Source organism: Hyperolius riggenbachi, chromosome 3 (genome assembly GCF_040937935.1).
Source record: "Hyperolius riggenbachi isolate aHypRig1 chromosome 3, aHypRig1.pri, whole genome shotgun sequence".
NCBI classification, from domain to species: domain Eukaryota; kingdom Metazoa; phylum Chordata; class Amphibia; order Anura; family Hyperoliidae; genus Hyperolius; species Hyperolius riggenbachi.
In genome coordinates this window covers 68,060,962-68,082,620 of record NC_090648.1, presented here as the reverse complement: position 1 = coordinate 68,082,620, position 21,659 = coordinate 68,060,962, and the positions used below count along the sequence as shown (strand labels likewise).

The 21,659-nt window shown below is 45.5% G+C and overlaps 1 protein-coding gene and 1 long non-coding RNA gene across 7 annotated transcripts in view; one reads left to right on the top strand and one right to left on the bottom strand.

The window, feature by feature from the left end:
- LOC137562716 (uncharacterized) overlaps nucleotides 1-21,659 on the bottom strand; it is a 258,806-nt gene that overhangs the window by 61,732 nt on the left and 175,415 nt on the right. The window lies entirely within an intron of this gene.
- SMARCA4 (SWI/SNF related, matrix associated, actin dependent regulator of chromatin, subfamily a, member 4) overlaps nucleotides 1-21,659 on the top strand; it is a 105,207-nt gene that overhangs the window by 47,274 nt on the left and 36,274 nt on the right. For 2 of the 3 annotated variants that reach the window (XM_068274323.1, XM_068274321.1), the window contains 15 exons: nucleotides 1-127; nucleotides 2,184-2,357; nucleotides 3,212-3,379; nucleotides 3,466-3,516; nucleotides 5,149-5,279; nucleotides 9,636-9,693; nucleotides 11,394-11,512; nucleotides 11,631-11,781; nucleotides 14,005-14,168; nucleotides 16,179-16,245; nucleotides 16,869-16,979; nucleotides 17,071-17,313; nucleotides 19,360-19,473; nucleotides 20,807-20,914; nucleotides 21,004-21,090. The exon at nucleotides 1-127 is cut by the window's left edge. In XM_068274323.1, coding sequence (XP_068130424.1) covers nucleotides 1-127; nucleotides 2,184-2,357; nucleotides 3,212-3,379; nucleotides 3,466-3,516; nucleotides 5,149-5,279; nucleotides 9,636-9,693; nucleotides 11,394-11,512; nucleotides 11,631-11,781; nucleotides 14,005-14,168; nucleotides 16,179-16,245; nucleotides 16,869-16,979; nucleotides 17,071-17,313; nucleotides 19,360-19,473; nucleotides 20,807-20,914; nucleotides 21,004-21,090 — 1,873 coding nt within the window. Of the gene's footprint in view, nucleotides 128-2,183; nucleotides 2,358-3,211; nucleotides 3,380-3,465; nucleotides 3,517-5,148; nucleotides 5,280-9,635; nucleotides 9,694-11,393; nucleotides 11,513-11,630; nucleotides 11,782-14,004; nucleotides 14,169-16,178; nucleotides 16,246-16,868; nucleotides 16,980-17,070; nucleotides 17,314-19,359; nucleotides 19,474-19,878; nucleotides 19,931-20,806; nucleotides 20,915-21,003; nucleotides 21,091-21,659 lie in introns of those variants that run through there. The other variant, XM_068274322.1, reaches the window with a different exon arrangement.

Below are 21,659 nucleotides of genomic sequence, written 5' to 3'. Positions count from 1 at the left end.
GACTGCACTAAACTCCAAGGCTTACAAACGCAGCAAACGCCAGTCTCTGCGCGAGGCTCGCATCACCGAGAAACTGGAGAAGCAGCAGAAGATTGAGCAGGAGCGCAAGAGGCGGCAGAAACATCAGGTAGGGCATCTATGGAAAGCGGATTTGCTTTATATTATCAGCAGACTGGTCACTCGTCTCATTCGAATGGCAATTCATCAAGCAAAAGCAGTCACTAAAAAAGTCTAACAGAAATAAAAGCTCTCAGCTCTGTTTTAGGATTAGCGGCATGTTAGATCAGATTTACACACAAAAAAGGGGGTGGGGGGGTTGTACCTAAATGTAATTGTCAAAAAAAAATCTGTTGGTCCTCACGCTGATTGCTGGCAATCTGGAAATCGCTAGTGCAGCGGCTTTCTATGGGAGCATTCACTCTACAGCATTTGTAGTTGCAAGAGCACTGCCTGCAGCGCTTTGGGAGGGATCACAAAAAATGGCCACGATTTTTCAAGTAAGATTGGCTGTGTGTAATGGTCCTGAAGGTCCTTTTACACTACATCAGTTGCTGTCTGTTATAACTGAATGGACAACTGTTGTGCAGCCCAGGTGAAGGTAATGTCCATGTTAAACGCATCAGTGTTTCAGCGTATAATGCAAAAGAGGCCTAATACATTGATCTGCCTTGGATAATTGTTTGGCTTGCACTTTAGAGCAGGGGTCCCCAACCACCGGGCCGCGACCCACTGCCGGTCCGTTGGCAGTCTCCTACCGGGCCGCGGCGTGTCTGGCCTCTCGCCCCTCCCCCCGCGGCCACCGCTCCTGTTACCTTATGAGCGGCGGCCGCTTCCTTCCTTATAGTCCCCCAGGCGCCGCTCTCCTTTTATCGGCAGCATCTTACAGCAGCGCGTATTGCGACTGCTGTAAGGAGGGAAGGATGCGCGTTAGCGGCTTCCTGTAGCGGCGATATGCATCGCCGTTACCATGGGAACCGCTGACGCGCTTCCTTCCCTCCTTACAGCAGTCGCAATACGCGCTGCTGTAAGATGCTGCCGATAAGAGGAGAGCGGCGCCTGGGGGACTATAAGGAAGGAAGCGGCCGCCGCTCATAAGGTAACAGGAGCGGTGGCCGCGGGGGGAGAGGGGCACTACCTACACACCCACCCATACTAGGGCGCTACACTGGGCACTCACCTAGCTATACTGGGGCGCCATACTGGGGAACTATACTAGCCATACTGGGGCGCTATACTGGGGCAAAATACTAGCTATACTGGGGCACTATACTGGCTGCACTGGGCACTATACTAGCTATACTGGGGCATTATACTGGCTGTACTGGGCACTATACTAGCTATACTGGGCACTATACTAGCTATACTGGGGCACTATACTGGTTGCACTGGGCACTATACTAGCTATACTGGGGCATTATACTAGCTGTACACTATACTGCCTGTACTGGGCACTATACTGGCTGTACTGGGCACTATACTAGCTATACTGGCTGTACTGGGCACTATACTAGCTATACTGGGGCACCATACTGGCTGTACTGAGCACTATACTAACTATACTAGCTATACTGGGGCACTATACTGGCTATACTGGGGCACTATACTGGCTATACTGGGGCACTATACTGGCTATACTGGGGCAACTATACTAGCCATACTGGGGCAACTAAACTCCCTATACTGGGGCAACACCCCCCCCCCCCCAACCCACTGCACATGACACTGTCCACTAGGTCGCGCATCGCCGAGGACCCCCCCCGGTCCCCAGAGAAAAATTTGCTCAGAAAGCGGTCCCCGAGCCGGAAAAGGTTGGGGACCCCTGCTTTAGAGTGCTGTCAGCCACCGAAGGCCCGCCAGGGCTCCAGGATCACAACCATCCTGTGTGAGCCTTGTGCATGCGCAGTATTGGGTTTCCTCTGGGGCGGGGTAAGTGGATAGAGCATGCACTCCTAGCATGTGTATGGGGCTTAAAGGACCCATAGACACCTGTCAGTGTGATCAGCTGATAATGGCTGAATTTAATGTTTTTTTTTTTTTGTTTTTTTTTACATCTCTTTTTTTTCTTGTTCTTACAGTAAGTGTCCTGTGTGTGGTCTTTTTGGTTTTGGTTTTTGTTTGTTTTTTTTTTTTTTTTTTTGGTTGGTTTGTTTGTTTTTTTACATAGTTTGCTTATTTTATTATAGGAATATTTGAATAGCATTCTCCAACACGCCAAGGATTTCAAAGAATTCCACCGCTCTGTCACAGGGAAGATCCAGAAGCTGACAAAGGCTGTGGCTACCTATCATGCCAACACAGAGCGAGAGCAGAAGAAAGAGAATGAGAGGATCGAGAAGGAGAGAATGCGCAGACTGATGGTGAGTGCTCACGCCCCATCCTCTCTTCTACGTCTTCACATCCTTTCTATGCACTTAGTAGAGATTCTTGGATTGTTCATTATTCTTTCAAAATTCATACTTGGAGCAAGGAAAAGAATGAAACCTCTGGCATTGATCAGACAAAAATGCCGGGCGTCCAATCGTTTGGTTTCCCACATGTCCCCTTGGCTGCACGCAGGGGAGGGTTTCTGGGTTGCCAAGGAACAGGGCTGTATTAGGGAGAGGAGCTGGACTTACCCTATCCATGTGTCCTCTTTCCCAGGGCTGTGGAGTCGGTACAAAAATCGCCTGACTCCTCAGTTTATGAAACCTCCGACTACAAGTACACAAAATAATGTAGACTCCTTAGTCTAATACTTATCAGGGCTGTGGATTTGGTACAAAAATCATCGGACTTCCGACTCCGACTACTTAGTTTATGAAACCACCAACTCCAGGTACCCAAAATCGCTCCAATTCCTCGACTCTGACTTCAACTCTGACTCCACAGCCCTGCTCTTTCCACTGCCAGGAAACACGCCCACATCAGCTCATGCCCACCTTCCTACTGATTGGCCCCTTCACAACTTGCACTGGGTTCTCTGCAGGCCCAGTTGGAGTTTACCAATACTCCCAATCGGTAAATGACCAAGAAAACTAGTTTCTTTATCATTTTTAATTGTTCGAGTATTGCATGGTGTGTACCACTGCCAATATGTCAGCACTTCATAAATACAGGAAATATAACAAGCACAGTTACGCCACGTAACAAGCTCTGCTTTACAAAGGTTTGCTCAGCAGTTTGGGCATGTTCGCGTTTCATATCCGCTCACTTATCACCATCTCTTTCCCAGGCAGAGGATGAAGAGGGCTACAGGAAGCTTATTGACCAGAAGAAGGACAAGCGCCTGGCTTACCTCCTCCAGCAGACTGACGAGTATGTGGCCAACCTGACCGAGCTGGTGGTGCAGCACAAAGCTGCCCAGGTACTAAAGGAGAAGAAGAGGAGGAAAAAGAAAAAGGTGAGGCGTCTGATCATGCGGCTGGCTGCAGGTAAATCTTCCCTCGATAAGCTTTTGTTTCACTAACTGTAACTTTTGTGTTCCAGCCTCTAGAGAATATCGAAGGCCAGCAGGCTGCGCTCGGACCAGACGGCGAGGTGAGAGACTGCGTTTATAAAAGCCTGTGGTCTTCCATACAATGTAGCACACTTTCTGGTACAAGGTGGTGGAACATGGATCATATTAGGCTTCCACACTTGAGATGTGGGTGCAGGCGGCTTCTGCGGTCATCCTGCAACTGTAGGCTACTTTATGAAAAGGGTGAAGTCTGCAGGATGAGCATGACTGGTTTGAAGTTATCTGAGCTCTCCTTATGACAAAGTGAGCCATTATGCTGCTGATCTTGCTCTGAAAAATAGTAGTTAGCTACTGTGTGGGCTTAGGGAGATTGATCTCAGAACAATAATACACTAAGACAGTATACTGAGCTCAATCTCCCTAAGCCCACACAAGTTGCAGTTATACACACAGATGTTAGGAACCATCAGCGAGAAGTGAAGGGGGGCATTCCTAGGGAGAGGAACTGCCACTTCTTCCCCACCCATATTAGACGCTCTGCTCAGTTAAAGATTACGGCTAAGCAGAACGGGGGACACGAGATGCTGAACGGCGTAGATGGTGCTGTGACATATCTCACAGCACCACACATCAATCCGAATTAAAAGGAGGTAAAATATGTTCCTGTACATGTTGATAAACCTATATTCTATGTTGAAAATCTAAACTTGCCGGCAGGCAGCACATTCTGCACAAGAACCTTTTTTTTTTTTCTTGTCCTATTGGCTTCCTGGAACAGCTGACCTGAGATTGGAGCTTTGGAACTTCCAAATCTTTTTCTAAGTCCCGAAGTAATAACTTTCTTGAACTATAGAAAAACTGGCCATTTTTTTTTCTTTTCATTCTTTAGGCTTCTGCACACAGGGACGTTACAGGCGCACGTTAGTGCAGCCTGTAACGCTCCCCCAACGCACAGCAATGTAACACAAGTGGGCTTTTCACACTGCCCACGTTGCGTTAATTGTAACGCAGCAAAGTGCTGCATGCTGTGCATTATAGGCGGCTAAGCCGCGTTAGACTGTTTGCACATGCTCAGTCATGTTGGGGAGGAGGGGAGAGCGGCCGGGCACATGGCTAATTAATATTCACTGCACTCAGTGACGTGCAGTGTTTACTTCCTGGAGCGGCCGCTCTGTGCGGCGATTGGCCGGGCGGGACCACGTGATGCCGCATGCGTCCAAGAGTACGCATCACGGCATCACGGACGCCAGAGTGAGCTGCACAACGCGGCTCACTCCGACGTCCACACCAGAGAGCACCAGGCGTTGCATTAGGGGCACGTTATGTGCCTTATAACGTCCCCTAAACGCAACGTCCTGGTGTGTAACTAGCCTAAGGCTCCTTTCACACAGTCTGTTGCACCTCAACGAACCGTATCATTGGATCATAACCCAATGCTATAATGATATTGCTATCGGGCTATCACATGGATTGTGGCAGGTCCCATTGGGATAATGCACAGGTGCAGTGCATTTACAGTGCAATGTGCTTGTTTGCAGTTGCAGCGAGGCATACTTTCATTGTACTGGATGCACAGTGTGAAAGGAGCCTTTAGTAAAATGATCTATTTCAGTTCCTGAGATGGAGCAGAATGTGTTAGTGGATTGTGATTACTGTGTTGCACACACGTTAGCAGTGGCGTTTGTTTGACTTCTCCCCTTGTGTTCCTGCAGCCTCTGGATGAGACTAGCCAGATGAGTGACCTTCCAGTTAAGGTGATCCATGTAGAGAGCGGGAAGATCCTGACCGGTGCAGACGCTCCTAAGGCTGGCCAGCTGGATGCCTGGCTGGAGATGAATCCTGGGTGAGTGAAAGTGTTTTATTAAACCCGGCATAAATAAGATTTCAAGACAATGACTGGATCTAATGAGCACTGATGTCTTGTCCCATTTACCTGTGCAGTTGCCATTGGGGCTTTTACCATACAAATTGGTTTTAATTTTTGGTTTTCTCCTGCACTTACCACTCTTCTGTTGGAAATGTGTCTGTTAGTCAGAATCCAGCTGTCATCGCGCTGCAGTTTTTATTACAGGTGTGCAGGAAATGGGCGGTGCAGCTGGTAATTTGGGAGACTGCAGCGCTTTGGAAAAATAGCCACCCCCAGACTGCAATTTTTTTTTCTTCCCATCAACCAAAGGTTTATTGAAATATTACAATAAAAGTAATGCAAATTTCTAGTACAAGACGATCATAATATTGTAAGGAAAATAAAGATACATCAGAATACGTGTACATTGAGGCTTAAAGTGACACTTAAGTCATCCCCCAAAAAAGCGTTTTACTCACCTGGGGCTTCTACCCGCCCCCTGCAGCCATCATGAGCCCTCGTAGTCTTGATCAGATGCTCCAGTCCCCCGCCGGAAGCCACTGCCGTTTTCAGTGGCAGGCCTGGGAACGCTAGTGATTATTCGCGTTCCTGGCCGCAATAGCAGTATAGAGGGCGCTATTGCAGCCAGGAACGCAAAGAATCACTCGCGTTCCCATGCCTGTCGGGCCTGTCACCGGAAATGGAAGTGGCTGCCGGCGGGGGACAGGAGCATCTGATCGAGACTACGAGGGTACAGGATGGCTGCAGGGGGCTGGTAGAAGCGCCAGGTGAGTAAAACTAATTTTTTGGGGATGACCTAAGCATCCCTTTAAAGTGAACCAAAGACAAAGCACCCTTGTGTATTTTACCATATATATCAGTGGGAACATTCGAGAAAACACCTACCCTGCTCTCTGTTTCATTATTCACTGCTCAGCCTGCTTGTTATCAGCCCTGATCAAAATCCCAGACTGGCTTTGCTCAGGAATCATTATAGCTGAGTCATTAGAGCCGAGCCACAAGGGGGCAGGCTTGGGCTTGAAAAGACACCAGAAAAGACACTCAGCTATAATGATAGGTGTTCTCTCTAATGTTCCCACTGATATATATGGTAAAATACATGAGGGTGCTTCGTCTCTTTAACCAAACAAAAGGTAACAGTTTATATGTGAATGTAGAGAAGAAAAAGTTAGGTTAGTTGCTCATAAAACAAATATTGTGTTGAGTGAAACCACATCAGTTACATTTTGGATAGCCAGCGTTCCCCAATCTTGAGATATTTACCTGGGCACTTTCTATGTTGATAGACACATTTCTTATATGGTAGGGAGCAATTCCTTTTTGTTTTTCCAGTCTATGGTGGGGCAACCATATGGTCTATGACAACCACCAAAAAGCAAAGCACTGTTTTGCAGCGAACAGGGTTTAAATAATAAGAACCTTATAAAATGTAGGGGTTTCCTCATCTAAGACATTCAAGATACAGGTCCGAATGTCTAGGGGGAGAGGAGAACCCATGACCTCATGTAGGCAGGCAATAACCTGTTTCCAAAAAGCCACAAGAGGAGGGCATTGCCACAGCAACTGAAGGAAGGATGGATTCATAATGTTACATTTAGGGCATAGATTGGGCTTTGGAGGAGGAATATTTTGGCAATACAAGCAGGTGTCAAATAAGACTGGTGTACTATATATAACTGAGTCAATCGTTCTCTTATACAAGGCGACTTGTTGCGAGTAGACAACAGTCTTCCCATTCCTTCTCATCTATAGGTACATGAAGTTGTGTCCATTAAGACCTAGCAGATGCAGTGATGGGGCCGGCTAACTGTTCAATAACCTAGAGTAGATTGTGCCTACGTGCTTTTTTTTTCATTGGACCAACTTTAAAGAGAACCCGAGGTGTGTTTAAAGAATGTTATCTGCATACAGAGGCTGGATCTGCCTATACAGCTCAGCCTCTGTTGCTATCCCAAACCCCACTAAGGTCCCCCTGCACTCTGCAATCCCTCATAAATCACAGCCGTGCTGTGAGGATGTGTTTACATCTGTAGTGTCAGTCTCAGATGCTCCCCCGCCTCCTGCATAGCTCAGGTCCCTGCCCCTGTCCCTTCCCTCCAATCAGCAGGGAGGGAAGGGATGCAGGCGGGGACTGGAGTTTTGCAGGAGGCGGGGAGAGCAGCAGACTGACACTATAGAGATAAACACAGCCAGCTCTGACAAGCTGTTTGTCAGCAGCGTTGCTGTGATTTATGAGGGATTTCAGAGTGCAGGGGAACCTTAGGGGGGTTTGGGATAGCAACAGAGGCTGGGCTGTATAGGCAGATCCAGCCTCTGTATGCAGATAATATTCTTCAAACCCACCTCGGGTTCTCTTTAAGACGTTCAAGAACCAGAGAGGTACCTGTATGCCGGAAACCTCGAGGGAACTTGGATCCCAAAGCATGTCTTAGTTGCAGGTACATGTATATTTGTGCTTCGCGTACAGAGTACTGGGACTGGAGGATGGCAAAAGGGATCAATTGGGTATTATTGAGAAGTTGACCTAGGTACAGTATACCCTTGTTTGCCCAAGCGGAAAGGTCTTCCAGCTTAAGTTCAGGCAGTAGTGGATTTTGCCACAGAGGAGTGTAATATTCCCAGGAGTAAAAGGGAAGCCATTTACTAACATTCTGCCAGATTTTCTTGGCTTGAATAAGGATTGAGCTAGAAGGATTCAGTTGAGTAAGGGAGCCTTTTAAAAGGGCAAAGAGAAGATTAAGGGACTTATCTGTTGAGGAATAACCAAAAGTTCTATGGCAAATAAGGAATTTGTAACAAACCGATGGGAAACTTTTGTTCTAGCTGTGATGCGAGGTAATCAATCTGAAAGGCAGGTAATGCTGCGCTTTCTCCAGATCAACGGGACATTGTAATATTTGATAGCGTAACTTGGCCCTTGTTTTATGCCAAACTATAGATACGGATCTAAATTGCTTAAAGGACGACATGGGAATATAAGTAGAATTGTGTAACACGTACAGGACTTTAGGCAGCAGAACCATTCTTATCAGACTTATGCGTCCCATCACAGATAGCGGTAACTTTGTCCATGTAGTTAACTTGGTTTGGGCGAGTTTCACTAAGGGTGTAATGTTGTTCTGAAAATAGCAGCTGGGGAAGCACTGACAAGCACTCCTAGGTATTAACGGACTGCAATCTTAACTCATATCGGGCCGCAGGTTCTGGTCCTCCCATCATTGCCAAACCCAACTATTGCATCTGTTCTGTTTAAAGTGTACTTTAGGTCAAAGGCAAGAAGAAATGTATACATACCTGGGGCTTCCTTCAGCCCCCTTCAGGCTGATCGGTGTCTCGCTGTCCTCTCTGCTTCCTGGAATTATGGCTCCCGGTAATTGGACCAGTCGGTGCAGTCTGCCCGTGCGAGCTTCCCTGTTGCACGGCTGGGAGCGTACTGTGCCTGCGGAGGCTAGGCCAGGGGTGTGCGGCCGGCCTGTGTATGCGCACTACATCCCAACTGCCTGGATTACCGGGAGCAGTAGTGGAGGATCCAGGAGGCGGACGATAACAGCAAGGGACCGATCAGCCTGAAGGGGGCTGGAGGAAGCCCCCAGTATGTATACATTCCTTCTTTCCTTTGATCTCAGGTTCGCTTTAAAGGACCACTATCGCGAAAATCATAATATTTTAAATACATATAAACACATACAAAAACGAAGTACATTTCTTTCACAGTTAAATGAGACCTAAATTACTTTTCTCCTATGTTGCTGTCTGACAGAACCGACTGGCCGAAGGTTTTGGACAAGCCCATCTCCTGATGGGAGATTCTCACTGTTTCCGTTATTTTCAAAAGCACTTGCCGAATAGCAGTTGCTCAATCCAACTGCCCCAAAAAAATGTGCAGAGAGCACAAAGGCTGGCCAGCATCTTTGTATAAATCCTTTTCAGAGATTGTCTTTATAAAGAATAAAGGCCATGCTGAGAATCCCCCATGAAGAGATGGACTAGACCAAAACATGTTGGTTCTGTCAGATTTCTACTACCTACTGTAAGTGACAGCAACATAGGAGAAAAGTAATTTATGGCTCATTTTACTCTGGAACAAACGTACTTCTTATTTGCATGTTTCCATGCGTTTTACATTTTCTGTGATGATGGTCCTTTAAGTTTTATGTCCTGCCCAGTATCTCCTATTTAAAGTTGCTGGCATTATGTTTTTTTTCTTTTTTTTCTCTCTCTTCATGGATTGACTTGTAGACTCCCCCACAGCACCATTGCTTGGAGTGTTTGCTAATGTGATCACACTAATTAGACATATATTTTTTTAAATCTTAAACCGTTCTTTAACAGGTATGAAGTTGCTCCGAGATCAGACAGCGAGGAAAGTGGATCTGAGGAGGAGGAAGAGGTGAGATAAGATTATAGAGTTAGAATCTGTTCTTCAGTGCACCACCTATGTGACTTTCACAGTGCAGCAGCTGCAGTATAACCGCATGCAGTGCCTTACGGTACAATGTGCTAGTTGACAGCGAAGCATACTTTCATTGACTGTGATGCAACTCAACTCCCACTGGGACCCTAGCCTTACTGAATGCCTCAGTTACGGATGTTGTGTTGAAGTGGACCCGAGGTGAGAGATATGGAGGCTGCCATATTTTTTTTTTACCAATACCAGTTGCCTGGCTATCCTGCCCATCCTCTGCCTCTAATACTTTTAGCTATAGACCCTGAACAACCATGCAGCAGATCAGGTGTTTCTGAAATTGTCAGATCTGACAAGATTGGCTGCATGCTTGGTTCTGGTGTTATTCAGACACTAGTGCAGCCAAATAAATCAGCAGGGCTGCCAGGCAACTGGTATTGTTTAAAAGGAATTGAATATGGCAGCCTCCATATTCTTCTCTCCTCCGGTTCACTTTAAAGGACAACTGTAGGGAGGCTGCCATATGGGTTTTTTTTTTTTTTTTGTGTGCAATACCAGTTGCCTGGTATTCCTGCTGATCTAGGTGGCTGCAGTAGTGTCTGAATAACACCAGAAACAAGCATGCAGCTAATATTGTTAGTTCTGACATTAATGTCGAAAACCCCTTATCTGCATGCTTGTTTAGGCCCCATTCACACCTAAAACCGCAAAACGCCAGCGATTACCGCTAGCGTTTTGCGGGAGTGAAAAATCACTGGACATTGCAGCGTTTTGGGAGCGATCGCGATTAGCGGTGCTATGCATGCTAATCGCAAAACGCTGCATGTTACGAGTTTGCGGTTAACGTGAACTACAAACGCGGCAGTGAGAACACTGCCATAGGTTTACATGGGCTAGCGGTTTTTACAAACCGCTAGCGTTTTGCGCTGAGCGGGAATCGCGCGATTCCAGCTGAAGTGTGAATGGTCCCTTAGGGTTCATGGCTAAAAGTATTAGAGACAGAGGATCAGCAGGACAGCCAGGCATCTGGTATTGCATAAAAGGAAAAAAAAAACCATGGCAGCCTCCCTACAGTTGTCCTTTTAATGTCTGCACGGAAAAGAAATGGTCACTACTCTTTTGGCGTGCTGTAATCCCCATAAACACTGTGACTATACTATGCATGTTTAATGTTTGTAAAGCTTTTAACTGCTCTGCAGATTTCCATTACAGAAAAATATGCTTTTCATTCTTTGCTCTGTACACTCCTTAGAGCCTCTTTTACAAATGTGATATAGAAATTGATATGGAGGCTGCCATATTTATTTTCTTTTAAACAATGCAAGTTGCCTGGCTGTCCTGCTGAATATCTGCCTCTAGTACTTTTAGCCATAGACCCTGAACAAGCATGCAGATCAGGTGCTCTGTCTCTGACTCAAGTCTGACTTAGTTAGTTGCATGTTTATTTCAGGGTGGTGACTGACGCTACTGATCTCAGAAGATCAACAGGACTGTCGGGCAACTGGAATTGTTTTTAAAGGAAATAAATGTGGCAGTCTCCATGTCCCTCTCCCTTCGGGTTCACTCTAAATGAAAGCTTAGTATGGTGCAGGGCCTTAGCTTTCAGTGTATTATCATGTTTCATCTTGTGCTGCATAAAGTGGGTACCTCTATTTAAGTACTTGGTGCTGCTTGTGTTTATGCAGGAGGAGGAAGAGGACCAGACTTCAACCCCAGTCTCAAGCCAGACAGCGGTGGAAGAGAAGAAGCTTGCCGATCCGGACAGTGATGATGTATCTGAGGCTTGCGCTAGGGAGATTATAGCGTGAGTGTTCAGTGGTTCACCAGCTACTCAGCAGCTGTGCCAGTACACTGGAATTCTACATACAATGCAATACCTCCATCTGAGGTCGTGTAACTTTTCTCCCATTTCCTGTCCCCAGGTGCGCCCGGCAGGATGAAGACGACGAGTACAGCATATCTCACGCTGAACCCACAGGTCCGCAGTCTTACTATGCTGTGGCTCATGCTGTGAGCGAGAGAGTGGACAAGCAATCCAGCCTGCTAGTAAATGGAGTTCTCAAACAGTACCAGGTGAGGGCAATAGCAAGTCACATGGCTGTTAGGAAACCTTGCTCGCTGAAAGATTCGCCATTCTGGATTGTTGATGGACAGCAATATTGTTCCACTCCTTACCCAGCCACTCTTATGCACCCCATGTCATGTTCCCTTCTTCCCCCTCCATAGCAACAGAACACGTTGCTCTGCTTTAGCTGCCAGACATGTTTGTGTAAGTGCGTACACAGGATAGTTGCCGTAGTAATCAGGTGCTGAACCTACGGGTTAAGCTTTGTACACAAGCTAGATGGAACTTTGCCAATCACTACCACCACTGCTACCCTCTTACTCTCACATAGTCCCGTTAGTTGAGCATATTCATATATTGCTGATTACTATGGCAGGGCAATATCAATACATACTCACATGAAGAAAAAAGTACCCTTAGTAATATCAGTAAAACTACCCATACTGCATGGAGTAGGTACAAAATTAATATTTTATTAATGCCAAAAAAACACACTTACAGAAATAATTAAAACTAATTAAAAAAAATCCCCTAATCTGATTATAATCAGAGAAACTTGCCCATAAATGATTTATACAATATCTAATCTGAGATAAGCAATACATCACTAGGGTAAGCCACAAAAGGCTGCGATATGAGATCACACCATCACTAAAGTGCAATTATGCAGAGGTGCAGGTTCAATAAAGTGCTTGGAAAAAATGCAAATGTGCGAAAACCAGAAAATGCAAAAAAAATGTGAAATAATTGATATACAAAAAATAGCAAAAATACAAAATCCTGCTGGGCAAAGAAGGGGACAAAGATCACATTGGACAATTGAACATGCAAAGTGGCAGTATAGCCATATGTTGTGCAACACCACACTAAAAGTTATTGTGATTAGTAATACAATTTAATCCAAAATAGTTATGGCAGCGTAGTGAGACTGCGCACAAAGATACGCTGCTATAATGCCAAAACCAAACAATTATATAGCTTCTATATGCCAATATAGATCAGCCCATCTATATACCAGTGATCTGGCTGTTGTGAAATGCCGGTGGAATAATAAAAAGGCTTACCCAGGTATAGAATGGTGCAGGAGCAGATCCCCCACTCCTGCACCTTTTTATTACTCCACCGGCATTTCACAACAGCCAGATCACTGGTATATAGATGGGTTAATCTATATTGGCATATGGAAGCTATATAAAGTCACATAGTTATTTGGGTTGAAAAAAGACACACGTCCATCGAGTTCAACCAGAGAACAAAGTATAATTGTTTGGTTTTGGCATTATAGCAGCGTATCTTTGTGCACAGTCTGACTACGCTGCCATAACTATTTTGGATTAAATTGTATTACTAATCACAATAACTTTTTGTGTGGCGTTGCACAACATATGGCTATACTGCCACATTGCATGTTCAATTGTCCAGTGTGATCTTTCTCCCCCTTCTTTGCCCAGCAATATTTTGTATTTTTGCCATTTTTTTTGTATATCAATTTTTTTATTCACATTTTTAGCATTTTCTGGTTTTCGCACATTTGCATTTTTTTCAAGCACTTTATTGAACCTGCACCTCTGCATAATTGCACTTTAGTGATGGTGTGATCTTATATCGCAGCCTTTTGTGGCTTACCCTAGTGATGTATTGCTTATCTCAGATTAGATATTGTATAAATAATTTATGGGGAGGTCGCTCTGATTATAATCAGATAAGGGGATGTTTTTTATTGGTTTTAATCATTTCTGTAAGTGAGTTTTTTGTCATTAATAAAACATTCATTTTGTACCTACTCCATGCAGTATGGGTAGTTGTTTTACTGGGATTACTAAGGATACTTTTTTTTTTCTTCTGGATGTGAGTATGAGGTTGAGTGGTGTCTCCTGAAGAGAATATGAATCCTACCTGTTCTTGGGTTTTGTTGTTTTTTTTTTTTTTTTTTATTTTAGTGTACATGCGGCTTAGTTTACCTAACAATACGTTGTCCTCTGAACAGGATGAATTGGGTTCAGTGTAACCTCTGGTAAAAGAGCTGAAAAGTGTTGTCTAAACCAGAGACAGGACGTGCTCCAGAGGAAACAGGAAGCGCAACATGTAAAGGCATTAAATATAGTGCAATTAATTTTACCTGTACAAAAAAGTGCTCATGTTTGTCAGAAATGATGGTTCCTCTCTTTAAAAATCTTTCATATGTATTTATTTTTTTCATTTATAACACATTGCACCATTACTGCTTACAGGTCAAGGGCCTGGAATGGCTAGTGTCTCTCTACAATAACAACCTGAATGGTATCCTGGCTGATGAGATGGGTCTGGGGAAGACTATACAGACCATTGCCCTGATCACTTACCTCATGGAACACAAGCGCATCAATGGGCCTTTCCTCATCATAGTGCCACTGTCGTAAGTAACACTATGCTGCTTCCCTGAGCTGGATATTGGCCTCGATTCATCAACACTTAGCAAATTTGTTAACAACAGTTTGGTAAAATACCAAATTTGTTAACTTCATTTCAGGATTCATCAAAGTTATCTACAGCTGTTAGCGAACATACGTTAACGATTCGGTAACGATTCGCTAAAACGGAAGAAAGTGCAATTCATGAAAAAGAAAGTGGGCGTGGTTTAGCGTTACATTTAGGATTAGTTATCTCCTTCACTGCTCTGTTGTTATTCCTGTCAGATCATTGCTGACAGAGAAGATGGAGCCATTTGAAGTAGTTATGTATCAGCTGAGAGTGATTCAAAGGCGCAGAAGGGCAAGAATAAGGTCTGCAACCATATAAATTTGTAAGAGAATAGATTTATTTGCTATAACACGACATCTGCATTTCTCTTGAATCATCTTGTAAGAGAACACAGGCAGTGCCAGGGTTAACTAATTTGCTAGCTGCACTATAATTTTTTAGAAAAGGCTCCTATCAAATTGTGGGATTGTCCCAACCAATCCTGGTCCAGGTGTTAAGCCCTATTCAGAATGTTGCTACGTAGTGCTCAAAGGACTGCCTTTTACCCACAATTCCATGGGAATCTTATGGCCTTGTGTTAAATTACCGCTGTAAAATGGAAATATCGACACGTTACCGAATGGTTACCGAATTGTTATCGAATTCACACCGAATGCCGAAAAACCTTGATGAATACAACTAGAAATCGCTAAACTTTGAATTCGGTAATTTAACAAACTGGAAAAAGTTATCTCAAAGACAATGATGAATCGAGGCCATTGTGTTCCATTTTGTTGGGTTAAAGGTAAACACCACCCACAAAGTCCACAGTATGAAGGGAGGTCTCTATTCCACTAAGTACCGAAGGTCGTGTTTTTAAAATCTGGAATTTGTGATGAGGACTTGCTTGAGTGTGGAAGGAAAAATGCCATTGGGGGGAGAGAGGTTGTAGAGGGACAATAAAATAAGTCAGGTGTATTGGTAGAGGATAGGTGGGTAATGAGGTGAGACGGAATGGAGTGAAGGGGGCAAGTATTGGGACATGATTTAGAGATGAGGGAGGAGACAGTGAGTTCAGATAGCGGCGAGAACATAGTTAAGAGGAATATACGTTTTGGGGTTTGTATGGAGAGAGGAGGCTGCTGGGTGAAGCTTTTCCTGATGTTGGCGGTTTTGTCACTAAAGAAGGAGACGAATGAAAAATCAATAGATGTCTGTTATGTTGTCTTAGAAAAAATGGAAGGTAGCTTGTTCAGTATTCAACAGGAGGATTTTGTCTTGTCCATTGAAAAAAAACAACCCTTTTTTTGGGCCATTATTCCAGTATTGTGCTAGATATGCATCTAGTCCTCACCACCGGGGGTGAGCAGGCAGGAGAGCGTTTGTCTTGCCTACTGCATAACTAAGAGAAGAAGGAGCGCTCTAAGTGCGTTAACCAGGTAGGACTTTATTTGCGCATAACAAGTGAATACTTACAAGAGGAAGAATTAAAAAGCGCTTATCTGCGGGTAAGCCACCCGCTCTACCCCTCTGCGGCAGGCTGCACGCGCTGTGGCCAGTAGCGGCGTGTCCGGTGTTAACAGGAGGCTCGTCTTGCGAGGCGGTGGGCGGGGCCTATTGTCGTGGTGCGTGTAGCGTCATGACGCGTTTCGGCGCTCTGCGCCTTCATCAGATCTGAGCGATTGCCTCTTTCTGTTTATCTGTCCCTCTATACCCTTACCATCACCACTACGGTGCATCCACATCATGTCACCCATCCCTGTAGCCAACCCCACCACTCAATTACATGCCATCTACACCACCACCACTTCAGATCCTTCATACTCCCTCTAAACAAGTGCACCTACCAGGTATTTTGAATTGGGGGTATGCTAAACATTGCATATTCAGGGTTTATGGTACTTGGCTATGTATGTCGTGGAAAAAACAATGTTTTTTTCTGATTTGAGTTTTCCTTTGCTTCCAGGACTCTTTCTAACTGGGTTTATGAGTTTGACAAGTGGGGGCCATCTGTGGTGAAAGTGTCATACAAGGTAAGATAAAAGGATTATTGAACTTTTTTTGTAGCATGTTGTTTTAGTTATTTTTTTTCATCAATAAAGTTTTTATTAAACACAATGCAGATATACAAATAAAGCTAGTATATATAACAACATAAATTGTTAATAAAACAGTTAGGTAATCTCCAGTTTGGATGTTGTACATTGGAATTTACATAACCTTGTAGGTATCCAACGTCATCTCCGTTTCATATATGTCTCTGACGTCACCAGTTGGCGTTGTTTTAGTTATTGAGGTTTGTACCTGAGAGGTCTTCAGACTGAAGTGGAAAAGGTGGTTACTGTGGGGATACCATGGTCACCTGTATGACAAGTAGAGACCAGGAGCCAAATGGTGCAGCACTGTGGGGTAGTTTTTGTTTGTAGGCATTTGTATTGACCTGAAGAAGCGGGCTGAGACCCGTGAAATGCATTGTCCTTTTAATCATGCTGAATAAATATTCTTATTACATTTACTCTGTGGTTTGGGTTCTTGCATCTGGAGTGGTAAAGACACCCCCCTCCACCTTCTTTTTTGTTTCATTACCTATTTTTGGGCACCTCCACCCCCCCCAGTACTATTCAGACTGAAGTGCTCTTTGTAATGTCTTCTCCAGGGATCTCCTGCTGCTCGTCGTGCGTTTGTTCCTCAACTCCGCAGTGGGAAATTTAATGTGCTGCTCACTACATATGAATATATCATCAAGGACAAGCACATACTGGCCAAGGTAATGGCAATGTATTTCCTCCATTATTCAAGCTGCATGATGCAATTGTGATGACGGGGCTGGTTTTCATCCTTGGGTTTTGCCATTTTAGATCCGTTGGAAGTATATGATTGTCGATGAAGGTCACCGCATGAAGAACCATCACTGTAAACTGACGCAGGTCTTAAACACTCATTACGTGGCCCCGCGCCGCCTGCTTCTCACGGGGACTCCGCTGCAGAACAAGCTCCCTGAGCTGTGGGCTCTCTTGAATTTCCTGCTCCCAACCATCTTCAAGAGTTGTAGCACGTTTGAACAGTGGTTCAATGCTCCGTTTGCCATGACTGGAGAGAAGGTAAGCTGATACTTTAAAGAGAATCTGTACTCTAAAATTTTTACAGCAAAAAGCATACCATTGTATTCATTATGTTCTCCTGGGCCTCTCTGTGCTGTTTCTGCCACTCTCTGCTGCAAACCTGGCTTGTAATTGCCAGTTTTAGGCAGTGTTTACAAACAAACTAACCAGCTTGTGGTAGGCTCACATAAGCAGAGTGTGTGAGTCATACAGAGCCTGGAGGGGGTGTGTATAGCTAGCTTCTGTCAATGACAAGCAGTGCAGCACATTCTACACATTCCAGCCTCTGCCGACAGAAGAGAGATTAGATCATATAACAGAGATAACACAGCTACTGTGCAATTAGGAAAGGCTGCAGTAAGCCAGAGCACATTAGAACAGGCAAAGGAACTTATAGGATAGAAGAACTAAGGCTGAAAATTTTGTTACAGAGTCTCTTTAACTATTCTGAGTCCGCTCCACGCCAACAGGCGTTGCCGCGGCAGCAGCCCCAGGACCGCCTAACGCCAATTGGCGTCAGGTCCTGGAGCCAGCTACTGAAGGAGATTGCGGGCATCTCCTTCTCGGGAGGCGGAGCTCCGCCCCGTCTTCAGTCTCCGAGCGGCTATTGCCGCTCGGGAGACTGTTGGCGTGATCGCCGTCTATTTACACTGTGCAGCGCTGCGATCAGCAGCAGCGCTGCACTGGGGACAGCCGTGTGACACAGCTGTCCCCCTGGGGGACAAGAAAGTGATTGGCTCTCATAGGCAGAAGCCTATGACAGCCGATCGCCGTGATTGGCCAGCTGGGGGGACGGAAGGGATTAAGAAGAGGGGAGAAAAAAAGGAAATGGTAAACATTTTTATAAAAATGACAACATAAATATTAAAAAAATAAACACTGGGGGGACGATCAGACCCCACCAACAGAGAGCTCTGTTGGTGGGGGAAAAGGGGGAGGGGAGGGGCTGCAGTGGCCAATTATGAAAAAAGAGTCTGGTCTTTAGGGGGGTTAACCACTGTGGTCCTAAAGGGGTTAATAGAAGCTTCACCTTGGCCTCAGGAAAGGGGGGAACCTATTCTAGTACTTTGTTCTTCTGATTGGAGTAAGGGATAGCACTAATATGGTAAATGAAAAGACCTTTGGGATCCTCTCAACCTCCTTAGTGGTAATTATGAGTCCAGCTCTGGGTGGAAAAAACATGCCAGGAGCGGTAACCCCGAGCTGAACTCATGGTAGCCGCTGGAGGTCTATGCAAAGCAATTCGTGCAGTGGGCATTTTTCACTCACCTCCTGGGGGATCCCGATGTCTTCTGCCATTATTATTCCTCTCCTCCAAGGCTCTTCTTCCCCCTGGTGAGACTGCCACATGTCGTCATGACGACAGCCGGCAATCTTACTATAGGGTTACAGTGGCACCCAGAGGACGGAGAGAAAACTGCAGCCCTGGATCCCAGGTAGGTGAGTTAGTGCTGGGCTGCTGCAGATCTCCCTAGCAGCATGATTTTTTTTTTTTCTTTCTGGTTTTAGGGTCTAAAAAACATGCAAAAAAATTGTACCGCTTTAAGACCCTAAAATCCGGAAAGAATCATACCGCCAAGGGGTTTAAAGCGGACCTGAACTCAGAACTTCCTCTCTGCTGTAAAAGATAAACCACATAACCTTTAAAGAAAAACATTTCTTTGGTATGGCTTATAGAACTCCTGCAATAAATATGCAGTGTGACTACTTCCTGCTTTCATGGAAGCAGACAAAGGGGATAACATCCAGTGTTTACATCTTAACTGTGTCTGCCGAGGACTGATAATTTCTGTGCTGACACGGCTTAGAGATCACATTACACTTGAAGATAAGAGGGAATTAGACAGGCTATTCTCTCAAAAAACACACAGGGTGGATTTCTTTCCGTTTTCCTTGTGTCCTGTGCAAGAGTTTCGGTCCACCTTAACCTTGTTTTGTAGAATTGCTTGGGTTTAGTTGTCCAGGGCCCTCCTGTCTACTAGGTGTGGCTTCTCTTTCTTCCTTGTCACTTTTATACACAGTCTTTTCTTCGTCTTTCCATCACAGGTGGATTTAAATGAAGAAGAAACCATTCTGATTATTCGTCGTCTGCACAAAGTTCTCCGGCCATTCTTGCTTCGAAGGCTTAAGAAAGAAGTGGAGGCTCAGCTGCCAGAAAAGGTATGTTATCCCATGTAGGAAAAATTACGGCTGAGCGGTTCATAGGATTGGTGAATGCCAACAAGAGGTCGCCAGATGTTTGCTTATGTGGTTAAAGCTGAACTATCCATTAAAGCCCCTGTGAACCTTTTTTAGTGGAAAAATACTGTGATGGGCTAATGGCCATTATTGCAGGACTGCAGTATATATCTTCTTAGGGCAAATGGCTGTCCTGCTGGTCAGGGGCTAATTTCATTGGCTATGATCACTGTTTACTAATGGGGAAAGAATGGCTTTGGTCCTTAAGGGGCCAGACCCATCGGGTGGTTAAGGAAAATGGAGTGGCTGGGGAGGAAGGGAGTTTGCGTTCATGTGGTAAGAGGACAGAGCCACTACGGCAGTTGAAGTTGGCAGTTTTGGCACCCAGATAGGGAGGGATCCATGGAGCTGGGCCATGGAGGAAAATCACCTTTACTGGGTAACATCAAACCCCACCCCACCAAGTTTTTCTGTAATTTATCAATAGACATCCTATTAACCACTTGAGGACCCACCCTTTACCCCCCCTTAAGGACCAGCGCAGTATTATGTGATCTGTGCTGGGTGGGCTCTGCAGCCCCCAGCACAGATCAGGCAGCACGCAGAGCGATCAGATCGCCCCCCTTTTTTCCCCCCTATGGGGATGGTGTGCAGGGGGGGGGGGTCTGATCGCTCCTCTTGGCTGGCATGTTGCGGGGGAGGGGGCACCTCAAAGCCCCCCTCCGTGGCGAAATTCCCCCCCTCCCTCTCCTACCTGTCATCCCCGGTGATCGGGGCTGCACAGGACGCTATCCGTCCTGTGCAGCCAGTGACAGGACGTCCCCTGTCACATGGCGGCGATCCCCGGCCGCTGATTGGCCGGGGATCGCCGATCTGCCTGTGTTTACATTTAGCCTGCGAGCCGCCATCGGCGGCCCGCAGGCTATTCACGGAGCCCCCCGCTGTGAATTGACAGGAAGCAGCCGCTCGCGCGAGCGGCTGCTTCCTGATTAATTAGCCTGCAGCTGGCGACGCAATACTGCGTCGCTGGTCCTGCAGCTACCACTTTGCCGACGCGCGTTATGAGTGCGCGGTCGGCAAGTGGTTAAAGATGCCTATGAATAATCAGATGTGAGCATATTACAGTAGTAGCGTTGATATTGACAGCATATACTAGTTCAGATGTCTCCTGAGATTGTAAGGGTCGGTTTTTGAGTATGTTGTCTCTTCTGTTGACTCCTCCCTCTTGGACAGGAAGAGTAACCAGTTGCTATTCTATCTGTAACAGTCTTGTCACTGTAAGATGCAATTTATTTATTTATTTTTTGCTTTCTAGGTTGAATACGTCATTAAATGTGACATGTCGTCATTACAAAGGGTGCTGTACCGGCACATGCAGGCCAAGGGTGTTCTCCTGACAGACGGCTCAGAGAAGGATAAAAAGGTATGACTGCTGGTCCTAGTTAGATCCTCTTAGGCCGCTCACCATGTCCCACCCTGAAGGTGAATAACGTGACTGTCTTCATTCTGTAGGGTAAAGGTGGTACGAAGACCCTGATGAACACAATCATGCAGCTTAGGAAGATCTGCAACCACCCATACATGTTCCAGCATATAGAGGTGAGCTCAAACCCACCTGCTGTGTTCTCATCTATGTGGTTCATACTACTGCCTTGCAGCATCGGGGTCCTAACTGATTCCCACCAGAGACCTGTCTGCACCGAGGTCCTGACTGATTCCCACCAGAGTCCTGTCTGCATTGAGCTTTAGAGGATTCTCTACTGTTCTGTTTATAGAAGACTCTTTACTGTTCTGGTTCTCCAGATACAACACTGCTCCAACCAAAGTACACAGAGCCCTGTTAATGTGCTTATGGAGATAAGCCATCAGCACTGTTGGGTTTTGGAGATTCTTTTTGTAAAAGGCTGATGCTGGGTACACATGTTACATTTTTTTGTGTGATCGATAGATAAAATCCGTCATGTCCAATATTGCTCCCGATCGTTTCCGTGCTCGAGTTCTCATAGCAGTGAATGGAAAGATAAGAAAACGAATGACGATGAGAAAATCGAGCCCAGAATCGAGTGCGGAATCGTGCCGCAAAAACGATCGGGTCGGAGAATCGCACTAAAAAACGTAACGTGTGTACCCAGCATAAGTTTTTACCTTCCTGGATGATTATCCTGTTG